Source organism: Ranitomeya imitator, chromosome 3 (assembly GCF_032444005.1).
Source record: "Ranitomeya imitator isolate aRanImi1 chromosome 3, aRanImi1.pri, whole genome shotgun sequence".
Lineage (NCBI taxonomy): Eukaryota > Metazoa > Chordata > Amphibia > Anura > Dendrobatidae > Ranitomeya > Ranitomeya imitator.
This window is the reverse complement of record NC_091284.1, coordinates 584,574,542-584,590,233: the sequence shown is the minus strand read 5'-3', so window position 1 is coordinate 584,590,233 and position 15,692 is coordinate 584,574,542. Positions and strand designations below refer to the sequence as shown.

The window sequence follows — 15,692 nt, the reverse complement described above, 5'->3', positions numbered from 1 at the left end:
CTCCCTAAATCTGACATTTCCCTCTCCGTGGGTGGCACCATAATAACACCCCGGCAGCAGGCGCGCTGTCTGGGTGTTATGTTTGACTCCGATCTCTCCTTCACCTCCCATATACAATCTCTTGCCCGCTCGTGCCGCTTACACCTAAAGAACATCTCTAGAATCCGCCCTTTTCTCACCATGGAGACAGCTAAAACCCTCACGGTCGCCCTGATCCACTCCCGCCTGGACTACTGTAACGCTCTATTAATTGGCCTCCCCCTCACTCGACTTTCCCCTCTCCAGTCCATCCTTAATGCAGCAGCCAGGGTCGTCCATCTGGCTAATCGTTACTCGGACGCGTCCGCTCTTCGCCAGTCGTTACACTGGCTGCCCATTCATTACAGGATACAATTCAAAGTACTTGTTCTCACCCACAAAGCTCTCCACAGTGCGGCACCCCCTTACATCTCCTCCCTCATTTCTGTCTATCAGCCTAACAGACCACTGCGCTCTGCAAATGACTTTCGGCTAACCTCTGCACTAATCCGTACCTCCCACTCCCGACTCCAAGACTTCTCCCGTGCTGCGCCAATCCTCTGGAATGCTCTACCCCAAGATATTAGGACCATCCATAATTTGCATAGTTTTAGGCGCTCGCTCAAAACACATTTGTTCAGAGCGGCCTATCACGTTCACTAATCAAAGTTATGTTATGTTTGTGTGTAGCCCATTCACTATCCCCATCTATTCCCCAACCCCTGAAGATGGCTTGACCATGATTGTAAATACATCATTGTAAATACACACCTGTACTTTGTATCTCCCCCACCTCATTGTAGATTGTAAGCTCTCACGAGCAGGGTCGTCTTATTTTGCTTTAATTATTGTATTGTTAACGTTGTTACTTATGACTTTTGTGTTTGAAACTGTTAAACTGTAAAGCGCTGCGGAATATGTTGGCGCTATATAAATAAAGATTATTATAAATAAAGATTATTATTACTGGTTAGTAGAGCTATAAGAAAGCTGTCCTGGGAAATAGGGCCCAGACAGATGTTTTGGTTAGTAGGGCTAAGAGCCCTGTCCCTGTGTAGTACAGCTAAGAGATCTCAATCTGCGCATGCACCACCTCCGGCGGCCATTTTGCCAAAGTCCACCACATTGAAAAGGAAGGTAAGTGCGGGGACTCCAGACATTTTGTGAAAGCCCAGGGCCCACAGAAGCCTCACACCGCCCGGGACCACAGCATCACCCCACACTTCTGGGAACTCGCATCATCATGGCCAACCCCCGGTAAGCTACATTCGGATTAAAAGATGCACCCCCATTTTACCCCAAATTTTTGTTTGTAAAAAAAAGTGCGTATTATAATCTGAAAAATACGGTAAGTGTTAGATGGTTAGAATCAGACTCTGCCCCTACATCATGCAGCTGTCATATTACATAGCAAAAATCTGCTCTCAGATACCCTTTAATACTGGACCTATAATTTTGTTGTTATGACTTGCAATTATTTATTAAAGTTAGCTGTACTGCTGTCTGGGACATAGACCTGACAGCAAAATCTTCACAGATCTGTTGGCTTTCTATACTCTCCCATCCCCCCTGCATTAATTCTTCCAAAATTAAAGAAAGAATGGAATTTGTAAATGCAAATAAGAGTGCAGAAAAGGAAGAAAGCATCCAAGTCTTCAAGGAACAGATTGCAGTGTATCACAGTGTAGAGAGGGAAAAAAGCACATACAAGTCAATCTCATATTCTACAGCATCATTGTCTATCTGGGCAGTGGATAAAAGTACATGAGATAAAGAAGTCAAAATTAATGCAGATATGCAGCTGTGCTGATCCATGATGAAGTTAGCAGCATCATGAATGCAAAGAACTCTTACCAATCATATATTACTACTGGTCTGAACTTGCCCACAAACAATATTAAAACTAAAATCAGGTTGAGACCTGAATATCATGGGCTCTGAAATGAATAAAGGAAATAAAGCTGCAGCCTGAAAGCAAGAGCAACTTTTTTTTTTTTTAACTAAAGTTATTCACGAATATATTGTTTTGATGACAGGTGTGTCCATAGCCTTTAAAGTTCTGTGGGTCCAACTTGTGAAACTATCTAAAAACTGGTTTTCACATCACAACAGTTCAGCTATCATTTTTGCAAAAGTATTTTAACAAATGCTAACTTGGTTGTATGCAATGTGCAGCAAAGACAGTTTTGCTCTTAAGTGAGCTTTGGTAAATGAGAGCCTACAACTTACGGTAGATTTCAAGAAACACTAAGCATAAAGAAAAAGTCTGCTTGTCTATGCTACCTGTCTTCACATCCTTGTGGACTTCAGAAGAATGGGTACACATATATAGATAGGCTTAAAGTAGCTGTTGCCTACTCACGTGAACTTTAATAATCTTGCTGTTGAAGTTACTGAGCACTACAATCACCTCTTCTTGATCCGGTGGAGAATCTGTTCCCATGTGCCTAGAACAAAGTGACAATAACTCAAAAAAGGAACAACGGTATCAGACATAAAATGGTTCTCACACATGGATATACAGTATGAGTTTTAAAACAGCTGCTGTGCCTGGTCAAGTCCTAATTTTGTTGTGCCTGTACTTATTAGTTTAATGTCAGTCGATCCACTTCTATATCGGCAGGATCGGTCTACCATCAGTTCAGATTCACACCCCTGACCCATTGGATTTCTGGGCTTGTTCGGCCAATGACTATGGCAGGTTGCGAGCTTAAACTGGACACACAGGACACAAATGAACAAATGGATGTTTCCTAAACCGTAAAGGTCGGCAATGTGCCTTTCCTTAGTAATGTCCAAATTTATTCCACTGTAAATCAATATTTCGAGCCATAAAAATAAACCGTCCATTCACAACATTCTTTTACATTACCATTATATACAGTGCATACATATCCTGAAGAGTATCAGACTAGTGTCAATGTTTGTCCGCTAAAAGAGTACCAACACATAGCCACACAGTGTGAAATAAAGCTATACGGTACCTTATACCACAACCAGTTATACCAGCCTATTTAACATTACTACCTTTAATACAAATATGAAAAAATATATATGAAAAAAATAAATTGTTTTCTTTTTTGTTTTAGAAGGCATATTTGACCATTCATTTCTGGAACAGGATCAAAATATTAGGATTTTGAAATATCTATTTCCCGTAGGTGGTTTCCTGCTCATGACACTTGTAGAGGATATTGATTGTAGCAGAAGTTGAAATACAATTAGAACGTGAAACTTACTGGCAAACACAATGGGCTCCAGGTCAGACAATCTTTTGAAAGGCTCAGAGATAGAAGGCGATAGCAGTGTATTACAGCATATTGCTGCTATCACTTGCCACCAGAGCGCTGAGCCTAATCACTCAGTGTATGTCCTACCTCATTTAGGAAAGTAAAAATTAAATAACGTACTTTTAATTCTGGTTCAGGCCAAGATTACACCCTTTACATAAGGATTATATCTCATTCTACAATACGGTACTTTACATAGGGAATATAGAACATAAAGCACAGCTTTCAGTAGCAGGGAGAGTACAGACACATATTTGTGATGGTATCCGCCAGTGTCCTTTTTGCAGGTAACCATGTTGAACTGAATATAAAACCTAACTTTGGGATCTTAATGGAATGTATAGTATAAATGAAGTACTTTGAATTTCAGGATATTATATAAGGAAGTAAAAGTTACCGTAAACTAGTGGTTTACACTGATAATGTATTTTCTCCATTCACCACTATCTACAGGGAAAATGCCTTATGTCTCTCGTTCCTTGCTATGGCTTCCAATTCAGCTGTTTAACGTTTTTTCATTACATAATCTATTGATTATATTGTTTACTTCAGTAATATAAAAATAAAGTTGAAAAAACAAAAGGTTGAATGTAACAAAAAGAAAATGTATAAAACTAAACAGACATCAACAGGGAGCAATGATATGCTGGCGAGAGTACCGCATGTTCTCATGGTCTCAAATCCTTCCCTACGTCATAGTAACATTCATTTGCTTTTTTTTTGGCATGGTCTGGGATCTGAGTTTTTCAGGGCATATAGTCAGTGGTCTGAATCAAATAAGAGGTCTGGTTATGCGTCTATCAATTTATAGCAGTGGGAGGTCACTAGTGCTGGAAACCTTCGAAAATACAGCATGTTATTGAGGGACACTGCTTCAGTACAGTGATTTCTTTTATGCTGCCACAAATACCCACATAGATCTCCTTCAGTCTACCTCCAACTTCTGCCATTATCCTTTTCCTAAGCTTTCTCCTCTCCCCCACAGTACTATATGGCTCAGTCTCCACCATTTCCCCTGACAAAGCCCCAACCCACCTACTGTGTCCGTCCTAATAATTTACAGAGATCATGGGAGCCCTACATCCATTAGCCAATTTCTGCTTTAGGTCCTAGAATATAAGTGAAAGAAGAAACATTTCTTGGAGGCAGCTTTGGTTAGAATATCTGCCAAAGTAGTGGTCACCAAGTATTTTGCAGATGACAAAGTTTGTGTTTAAATATATATATTTTTTCCACAACAAAAGGAATATGAATAAAATAACAATTGGACTGACAACTGGGAACATGGGGCACACAATCTTATCTTTACCTTAAAGCAAGCATAGGTGAGCAGCCTTTGAAATTGGGTATTCCCACAAAGATCCCAAATATAGTCTTTAATCCAGGGAAGTTGCACTACAGGAAATAGTAGGCAAAGAGTGAAAGCAGAGTTCCCAATGGCAGAAATACCAGAAACACCAAGCACAGGAACCAGGAACAGAGCAGGATTAAAAAAAAACAGGAATTTTAGAGTTACAGTCAGGGCAAAGGCACGGTCACAACTCTGTTGCTGGGTGTCCCGGGACCACAGGCTCCTTCCCTGCCCTAACGCTAGGGGCACCCTAGCTCGCCCTGTTCCCCAGGTTACTTCTGATGGTATAGATGCCAGGGCCACGTACCTTGCCTTAGCTCCGGAATCCACCCTCAGTCTGTACCCTTTCCCCACCCAGGGAAGAGGGGAGTAGTAGTGTACCGTAATACATCAACCAGACTAACAAGGTAATAAAAACAGGGGTAATGAAAAATACCAAACATACAAATAAACTCACACATAACAGAGGAATGAAGTGGGGAGTGGAGGAAGGGGTTCAATTAAAGTAGGAGAAGAAAGGGAATCATCACTCAAAACCTAGCAACAGTCACAGATAAAGCCACCAAAAGCCGTCTCTTATAAACACCAACAACAACCTCAAGCCATGCAGCATACGTTGGCTCTGACAAGGAGTGCTAGCCAGGGCCTAGTTTATATAGGAGATGGGAGTGGCTAACAGTGCACAGCTGATAGCCTAAATGCTCCAGGAGCTCTCATCAGATCTGATTAACTCCTCAACTGCGAAAACAAATTTACACAGTTTAGAAACACTTCACCTTCTATTAATCAGTGCAGGACTAGGAGAAATAAGACGCTGCGGTCATTCCGGTCCTCTCTGTTGCGGTAAACCAGTGACAGGCACAAAGCTATTTAAGGATAAAGTGCTGGAAAATATAATGTTTCAATTTAGCACCAGAGTGATGTATCTTGGAAGCGCTGATAAGCCAACACATCTAGAGTGGTGGCAAAAAAGCAACACCGTGTGGCACCAGATTCAGTAAAGTGACTAACAGACAAGTTTAGGCAATCTGTTAAAAGAATCAATGCCATCTATATGTCTTATTCCAGAGAAATCCTCATTTTTCTTAATATGCAAATGATCTGTTATCATCTATGGGCCAGACACAGATCTCTTTGAGAATCTGCTCCTGAGCATTTTTAAAATTAAAGGGAGACATTGCCACTGTAAGACATGAAATGACAGAAAATCTGCAGAGATGAGCATGATTATATCTAACACAGTAAAACAGAACTGAACTTTGTCTCATTACAAACATTTGCAGTTGTAGCTATTCTCTTTCACAGTGCTACACACTCAGCTGTACTGCCCCTTCCCCACACACTGGCTGCTTGTGAAATGGAACCTGGAGAAGTGTTTGTTGTAATTAGGAATAATTCTGCAGTGAGGTGTATGTAATCACACTTCTGTCTGTTCTACTCCAGGCATTACGTAATCACACCCAGCTCTGCAGCGAAATCAGGAGAGCTGACTGTCAGTCATTACATGTCTCACACTGGTAACGCCCCCTTTCTTTTAAAACAAGCCGTGGAGACAAACTCTCATGAAGATCTGTGTCCGACCCATAGATTTTAAGAAAAAGATTAGGTAGCTTTCTCCGGAATAATACATCAGATTGTAGGTATCATTCTATTCAGCTTCCTATGACCTGCATGTCCATATAGCCAGCTTAATAGAGTCAATCTTATTAACAGATTGAATTCAACACAAATATTAACGGTGATCTAAAATATGGAGACACATGTAACTGCATGGTGTTAACTTCTAGAGAAATTTAGTAAAACCTGTAATTTGAATTTGGTACACACATCACGACCATATGTTAACTAACGACAAAACAAAACAAAAAATCAAAGACAAATTTATCCCAAAATCATTAAAAAAAACAAAACTGACCTAAAACATCCTTTTCACAAGTACAGCCAAATATAATTCCTTCTTATCAGCATCATTTCTCTGGTCAAGCAAAGAAATTTTAAAATTACTTTATCTAGTAAAAAAACAAACAACTGTACCAAATGACATCTACCAAGCAGAAAGAAGTCTGTTCAAGAGTAATCTTTTCAAGCCATACAGACTATTTTAGGATGTCCTAGAAGTAGAGAAATGAATCACCTAATTACCGCAAGTGGATTGATAGTCCTTCCTTTAAGAAGCTACAAACAAGAAGCGGATCAGTTCTCTCCATTCTAATCAAGGCCTAGCTTGTTCATGCTGACATTTGTGAAATGGGTTTTCTTAGCATGATATGAATGGCAGTACTTCTGAATTTGCACACACACTGTACAGCTGCTAGGCGGATCATTATTCTGAACATGGAGACAGGCTTGGAAAGTTTCAAGGGTACAATAGATAATTTTCTACAGCTGTGAATTCTATACCCTGTTGGAAGAAAATGTTCTAACAATGTTTTGTGACTCTAATATATGAATTAAAGAGCAGAAATGTGTCTAATAAATATATGTAACATATCTAATAAATATACATCAATTGCTGTAAACCAAAAACCAACTTGACTTATGAACATATCTCGTCAAACTAATCAAACTTTGTGATGCCAGTCTGATGCACCACCTGCTGATGTAAGCTCTATGTATCATAATATTGTCAGCCTGCACAAAGCTCTTATCGTACACAGTAGTATTGTGTGCCATTCTAATAATAAGCAAAAAAAAAAAAACTGAAGAAATCCAGCACTTTAACAAATTCAGTGGATGGATAAAATCACTATCTTCAGAGAAAAAAAATATTAAACATTCCAGCACGTGGTACAGGGAAGAGAATCTTATGCATTTCAAGCATGCAGTGTGCTCTTAGTCATAGCATCCAATTCCTGGAATTAAGAGGGCCCAAATAGTCCATGTGAAAAACTATTGTAACCAAAGACCGGTGACAATTGTGGGCACGTCTGGAGATTTTGCATTGAGTCCCAAAAGAGTTACATAATTCCAGTGGAGGCGGATCACTGAAACCAGAGTGACCCACCAGTCAGACATATGATGCAGGCAAAGGGTGGGATATAAACAGGGAAAACAGGAGAGATGCAAGAGAAACGTCCTACTTCAAAGCACTTGCAGCTCATTGCATATGATTTCAACACTGGATTTCTCAGAAATGGCAAAACTGATTTCTACAATTAAGGTAAGGATATAATCAGCAGGAAAGTGCTGGTGTCTTTGCACCCCTCTCCCCGGCAGAGACGCCGACGCTCTCACTGCCGTGGCCCCGCACCTCCTTCTCTTGCTGTCCCCATCATTGCTCCAGCATCTCTGCACGCTGACTCCCTCCCTCAGCAGAGACGCCAACATACTCACCGCTGCAGTCCAGCGCCTGTCCTCATCCTCCTGTGGCTGCCCAAAGTCTGTGCACTACTCGCATATCCCCAGGCATGGTGCTGAGGGTGCGCGCTGTCCCATTGTCTTAAAGGGACAGTGCCCACTGTCCTAACGTGTCCCCAGCCAATGGCTGGGGAACACTTGTTATTTAAGGCATCTCCACCATGTGGGAAGCGCCTTTTCAACGTTGTAAGTTTGTTAACACTTTTGTTAGTTCTCAGGTCCTAGTGCTCGTATTTCTGCATGCCTGCCTGATTAGGAGCTGTGCACACCTGCTTGCACACTGCTCACAGATCCCCGGGCACTGTGCTTAGGGCATGAGTGGTCCCACCGCTTTAAAGGGACAGTATGCGCCATCCTAAAGTGTCTCCAGGCGGAGCGGAGTGTATATATTAAAAGAGGTAAAATGAATCACTATGAGAACATCTGGGGGGCTGGCTGGACTTTCCTGGGTTGGCTTCTCAGGATTTTATCAAAGACAGGATATTGGGGCAATAGAAATGTGTACAGCATTGTATTACACGGATAAGGATCGTGTAAGCGCGACGGAGGGGAAGGGGAGGTTTTTTTTCTTGTTTTTTGGGGGGATTCTCTTGTATTATTGGAAATGTAAGAAAAAAATATTGTTGATATACTCATACATACTCATGTATGTATTGCTATTCTTTACACTTTCAATAAAAATTATTTGATTAAAAAAAAAAAAAAAAAAAGTGTCCCCAGCAAATGGCTGGTGCAACATTTATTACTTAAGGCACCTCCACCACATGGGAGGTGCCTGTTCAATGTTGTAACACTATTGACAGGTCCCAGTGCTCATATTCCTGAATGCCTGCCTGTCTATCAGCAGTGCTGCCTGCCTATCAGCCATGACAGCCTGCTTGTCCACTATCAGCTGTGCCATGCAGCCTCTCAGTCATGTCCACCTGTGCCTGCCAAGCCTACCATCCTTGACTATTCCTGCATTCGGTCCCTTGTTGTTCAGGTGCCATCTACCAGAGGTTAGCCCTGGAATAGCACCTGTCCCGCCTCCATCGTTCCTCTTCAGATCGCGGTATTGTCAGCCGCCGTGCATCCGAGGTCGGATTTAGTGAAGTACTTAGTCACGCTTTTCCAGGCTCTCCTCAGATCATGGTTCAGTAGTTCCACCACCCAGTCCGTTACAAGAGCCTGTACATACAGTGGAATGTAAAGCTTTGGGCACATTTGGTCAACATTACTGTTATTGTGAACAGTTAAGAAAGTTGAAGATGAAATGATCTATAAAATGTCTAAAGCTAAAGATTACATTTCCTTTGTATTTTAGGCAAAAAAAAATATTGTCATCTTTTACATTTTAACCCCTTAATGGCCGCCGATACGCCTTTTAACGGCGCTGTTGAAAAAGTGTATAGCGCCCCCTAGAGTCGGATTTTCTCCAGGGTCTCTGCTGCCAGGGAACATGATTTGGGTCAGTTTTTACCAACCCTGGGGTTGCGATTGCAGTTATTAACAGTATAACTGCGACCGCAAAAAAAAGTCTGATTTGCCATTTAATTTCTCTCTCCTCTGATCTGATCGCACATCAGAGGAGAGAGAAATAGGGTTCCCCAATCCCCCCCCCCGGTACCTCCAGGTGTCCCTGGTTCCTCCTACTTTCCCCACGGCCGCTGGCATCTTCTGCCGGTAAGAAAATGGTGGGTACATGCGCAGTGCGCCCGCCGAGATCTGCCGGCCGGCACCTGGCAACAATTGATTTTTCATATTGGTTCATTTTGATCACTGTAATAGGCCCTATCACAGTGATCAAAATTAAAAAAATGTAAATCACCCCCCCTTTATCACCCCCTTAGTTTAATGAAATAATAAAAAAAAAAATTTAATTTTTCCATTAGGGTTAGCGTTGGGCTAAACGGAGTTGGGCTAAAGTTAGGGTTGGGCTAAAGTTAGGGTTGGGCTAAAGTTAGGGTTAGGGATGGGGCTAGGGTTTGGATTATGTTTACGGTTGGTATTAGGGTTAGGGTTGGGATTAGGAGAGTCAGATTTAGATTTGTGGTTAGGGGGTGTGTTGGGTTAGGGTTCTGTTGGGGTTAGGGTTGGGATTAGGGTTATGGGTGTGTTGGGGTTAGGGGTGTGGTTAGGGTTATGGTTGGGATTAGGGGTGTGTTTGAGTTAGAGTTGGAGTTATAATTGGGGGATTTCCACTGTTTAGGCATATCAGGGGCTCTACAAATGCGACATAGCATCCGATCTCAATTCTGCGTTAAAAAAGTCAAACGGTGCTCCTTCCCTTCCGAGCTCTGCTGTGACCCCAAACAGTGGTTTACCCCCACATAAGGCGTATCGGCGTACTCAGGACAAATTGGACAATGTTTGCGGTCCAATTTCTCCTGTGACCCTTGTGAAAATAAAAAATGTGGGGGCTAGAAAAGATTTTTTATTTTCACGGCTCTGCGTTATAAACTTTAAGTGAAACACTTGGGGGTTCAAAGTTCTCACAACACATCTAGATAAGTTCCAAAATGGTGTCACTTGTGGGGGATTTCCACTGTTTAGGCACATCAGGGGCTCTCCAAACGTGACTTGGCGTCCGATCTCAATTCCAGCCAATTCTGCATTGAAAAAGCCAAAAGATGCACCTTTCCTTCTGAACTCTGCCTTGCGCCAAACAGTGGTTTACCCCCTCATAATGGGCATCGGCGTATTCAGGACAAATTGAACAAGTAATTTTGTGGTTCATTTACTCTTTTTAAAAATGTGAAAATAAAAAAAAAAAAGGTCCTGAAATAAAATGTTTGTGAAAAAAAGTTAAATATTCATTTTTTCCTTCCACATTGCTTCAGTTCCTGTGAAGCACGTAAAGGTTTAACTTCTTGAATGTGGTTTTGAGCACCTTGAGGGCTGCGGTTTTTAGAATGGTGTAACTTTTGGGTATTTTCTGTCATGTACATGTCATGTACACCCCTCAAAGTGACTTCAAAAGTGATGTGGTCCCTAAAAAAAAATGGTGTTGTAAAAATGAGAAATCGCTGGTCAACTTTTGTTTCCAAAATTGTGCTGACGTAAAGTATACATGTGGGAAATGTTATTTATTAAGAATGTTTTGTGACATATCTCTGATTTAACCCCTCTGTGACCTTAGACGTACTATCCCGTCGAGGTGCCCTGGGCTTATCTGACCCTGGACGGGATAGTACGTCATAGCCGATCGGCCGCGCTCACGGGGGGAGCGCGGCCGGGTGTCAGCTGCTTATCGCAGCTGACATCCGGCACTATGTGCCAGGAGCGGTCACGGACCGCCCCCGGCACATTAACCCCTGGCACACCGCGATCAAAGATGATCGCGATGTGCCGGCGGTGCAGGGAAGCACCGCGCAGGGAGGGGGCTCCCTGCGGGCTTCCCTGAGCCCCCCGCAGCAACGCGATGTGATCGCGTTGCTGCGAGGGTCTCCTCACCTCCCTCCCTGCTCGAGCCCCGGATCCAAGATGGCCGCGGATCCGGGTCCTGCAGGGAGGGAGGTGGCTTCACAGAGCCTGCTTAGAGCAGGCACTGTGAAGGCTGCAGCGCTGCATGTCAGATCAGTGATCTGACAGAGTGCTGTGCAAACTGTCAGATCACTGATCTGTGATGTCCCCCCCTGGGACAAAGTAAAAAAGTAAAAAAAAAAATTTCCAAATGTGTAAAAAAAATAAAAAAAAATATTCCAAAATAATGAAAAAAAAAAATATATTATTCCCATAAATACATTTCTTCATCTAAATAAAAAAAAAAAACCAATAAAAGTACACATATTTAGTATCGCCGCGTCCGTAACGACCCGACCTATAAAACTGTCCCACTAGTTAACCCCTTCAGTAAACACCGTAAGAAAAAAAAAAAAAAAACGAGGCAAAAAACAACGCTTTATTATCATACCGCCGAACAAAAAGTGGAATAACACGCGATCAAAAGGACAGATATAAATAACCATGGTACCGCTGAAAGCGTCATATTGTCCCGCAAAAAAAAGAGACGCCATACAGCATCATCAGCAAAAAAATAAAAAAGTTATAGTCCTGAGAATAAAGCGATGCAAAAATAATTATTTTTTCTGTAAAATAGTTTTTATCGTATAAAAGCACCAAACCATAAAAAAATGATATAAATGAGATATCGCTGTAATCGTACTGACCCGAAGAATAAAACTGATTTATCAATTTTACCAAACGCGGAACGGTATAAACGCCTCCCCCAATAGAAATTCATGAATAGCTGGCTTTTGGTCATTCTTCCTCACAAAAATCGGAATAAAAAGCGATCAAAAAATGTCACGTGCCCAACAATGTTTTCAATAAAAACGTCAACTCGTCCCGCAAAAAACAAGACCTCACATGACTCTGTGGACCAAAATATGGAAAAATTATAGCTCTCAAAATGTGGTATTGCAAAAAATATTTTTTGCAATAAAAAGCGTCTTTCAGTGTGTGACGGCTGCCAATCATAAAAATCCGCTAAAAAACTCGCTATAAAAGTAAATCAAACCCCCCTTCATCACCCCCTTAGTTAGGGAAAAATAAAAAAAAATGTATTTATTTCCATTTTCCCATTAGGGCTAGGGTTAGGGCTAGGATTAGGGTTAGGGCTAGGGTTAGGGCTAGGGTTAGGGCTAGGGTTAGGGTTAGGGCTAGGGTTAGGGCTAGGGTTAAGGTTAGGGTTAGGGCTAGGGTTAGGGCTAGGGTTAGGGCTAGGGTTAGGGCTAGGGCTAGGGTTAGGGCTAGGGTTAGGGTTAGGGTTGGGGCTACAGTTAGGGTTGGGGCTAAAGTTAGGGTTAGGGTTTAGATTACATTTACAGTTGGGAATAGGGTTGGGATTAGGGTTAGGGGTGTGTCAGGGTTAGAGGTGTGGTTAGGGTTACCGTTGGAATTAGGGTTAGGGGTGTGTTTAGATTAGGGTTTCAGTTATAATTGGGGGGTTTCCACTGTTTCGGCACATCAGGGGCTCTCCAAACACGACATGGCGTCCGATCTCAATTCCAGCCAATTCTGCGTTGAAAAAGTAAAACAGTGCTCCTTCCCTTCCGAGCTCTCCTGTGTGCCCAAACAGGGGTTTACCCCAACATATGGGGTATCAGCGTACTCAGGACAAATTGGACAACAACTTTTGTGGACCAATTTCTCCTGTTACCCTTGGGAAAATACAAAACTGGGGGCTAAAAAATAATTTTTGTGGGAAAACAAAAAGATTTTTTATTTTCACGGCTCTGCGTTATAAACTGTAGTGAAACACTTGGGGGTTCAAAGTTCTCACAACACATCTAGATAAGTTCATTGAGGGGTCTAGTTTCCAATATGGGGTCACTTGTGGGGGGTTTCTACTGTTTAGGTACATTGGGGGCTCTGCAAACGCAATGTGACGCCTGCAGACCAATCCATCTAAGTCTGCATTCCAAATGATGCTCCTTCCCTTCCGAGCCCTCCCATGCGCCCAAATGTGGTTTATATCCAAATGTGGATATGTGGTTCCCCCCCACATATCGGGTATCAGCGTACTCAGGACAAATTGGACAACAACATTTAGGGTCCAATTTCTCCTGCTAACCTTGGAAAAATACAAAACTGGGAGCTAAAATATAATTTTTGTGGAAAAAAAAAATTTTTTTATTTGCATGGCTCTGCGTTATAAACTTCTGTGAAGCACTTGGTGGGTCAAAGTGCTCACCACACATCCAGATAAGTTCCTTAGGGGGTCTACTTTCCAAAATGGTGTCACTTGTGGGGGGTTTCAATGTTTAGGCACATCAGTGGCTCTCCAAACGCAACATGGCGTCCCATCTCAATTCCTGTCAATTTTGCATTGAAAAGTCAAATAGCGCTCCTTCCCTTCCGAGCTCTCCCATGCGCCCAAACAGTGGTTTACTGCCACATATGGGGTATCAGCGTACTCAGGACAAATTGGACAACAACTTTTTGGGTCCAATTTCTCCTGTTACCCTTGGTAAAATAAAACAAATTGGAGCTGAAGTAAATTTTTTGTGTAAAAAAGTTAAATGTTCATTTTTATTTAAACATTCCAAAAATTCCTATTAAACACCTGAAGGGTTAATAAACTTCTTGAATGTGGTTTTGAGCACCTTGAGGGGTGCAGTTTTTAGAATGGTGTCACACTTGGGCATTTTCTATCATATAGACCCCTCAAAATGACTTCAAATGAGACGTGGTCCCTAAAAAAAAAATGGTGTTGTAAAAATGAGAAATTGCTGGTCAACTTTTAACCCTTATAACTCCCTAACAAAAAAAAAAATTGGTTCCAAAATTATGCTGATGTAAAGGAGACATGTGGGAAATGTTACTTATTAAGTATTTTGTGTGACATATCTCTGTGATTTAATTGCATAAAAATTCAAAGTTTGAAAATTGCGAAATTTTCAAAATTTTCGCCAAATTTCCGTTTTTTTCACAAATAAACGCAGGTACTATCAAAGAAATTTTACCACTATCATGAAGTACAATATGTCACGAGAAAACAATGTCAGAATCACCAGGATCCGTTGAAGCGTTTCGGAGTTATAACCTCATAAAGGGACAGTGGTCAGAATTGTAAAAATTGGCCTGGTCATTAACGTGCAAACCACCCTTGGGGGTAAAGGGGTTAAAGGCATAAAAATTCTAATTTAAAAATAGTAAAATTTTCAAAATTTCGCCATATTGCCATTTTCTTCACGTTGGTGGTAACAATTCTTCAATATGACTTGCGTTTATTTATGAAGTACAATATGTCACAAAAAAACAGTCTCATAATCAGTGGGATCCGTTAAAGTGTTCCAGAGTTATAACCTCATAAATTGACAGTGGTCATAATTGTAACAATTGGCCTGGTCATTAAGTTGCAAATTGGCTCTGTCAATAAGGGGCTAAAAATGTCAAAAAGAAAAATGGACAGATGCAAAAGCTTGGGTACTCTTCCAAATTTGTGTGCCCAAATAACTTTGACCAAGGTTTCAGACCTCAATTAGTGTGTTAGGGTTATGGCTTGTTCTCTATCATCGTTCGCTAAACTAGGTGATGCAAATTTCCCAGCTTTATAAAAACCCAGCCTCCTCTAACCCTATGCTAAAAAACAGCAGCCACGGGTTCTTCTATGCAGCTGCCTAAAGGTACCTTCACACATTACGATATCGTTAACGATATCGTTGCTTTTTGTGACGTAGCAACGATATCGTTAAGGAAATCGTTCTGTGTGACAGCGACCAACGATCAGGCCCCTGCTGGGAGATCGTTGGTCGCTGAGGAAAGTCCAGAACTTTATTTTGTCGCTGGACTCCCTGCAGACATCGCTGGATCGGCGTGTGTGACACCGATCCAGCGATGTCTTCACTGGTAATCAGGGTAAACATTGGGTTACTAAGCGCAGGGCCGCGCTTAGTAACCCGATGTTTACCCTGGTTACCAGCGTAAAAGTAAAAAAACAAACAAACACTACATACTTACCTACCGCTGTCTGTCCCCAGCGTTCTGCTTCTCTGCACTCCTCCTGCACTGGCTGTGAGCGTCGGTCAGCCGGAAAGCACAGCGGTGACGTCACCGCTCTGCTTTCCAGCCGCTGTGCTCACAGCCAGTGCAGGAGGAGTGCAGAGAAGCACAGCGCCGGGGACAGACAGCGGTAGGTAAGTATGTAGTGTTTTTTTTTTTTACTTTTACGCTGGTAACCAGGGTAAACATCG

General features: G+C 41.9%; 1 protein-coding gene across 1 annotated transcript in view; it reads right to left on the bottom strand.

Moving 5' to 3' along the window:
• The window catches only part of UGGT2 (UDP-glucose glycoprotein glucosyltransferase 2), a 559,388-nt gene that overhangs the window by 115,400 nt on the left and 428,296 nt on the right, over positions 1 to 15,692 (bottom strand). Inside the window, exon 30 of the mRNA XM_069758034.1 lies at positions 2,381 to 2,465. Within this exon, the coding sequence (XP_069614135.1) occupies positions 2,381 to 2,465 (85 nt within the window). The remainder of the gene's footprint in view (positions 1 to 2,380; positions 2,466 to 15,692) is intronic.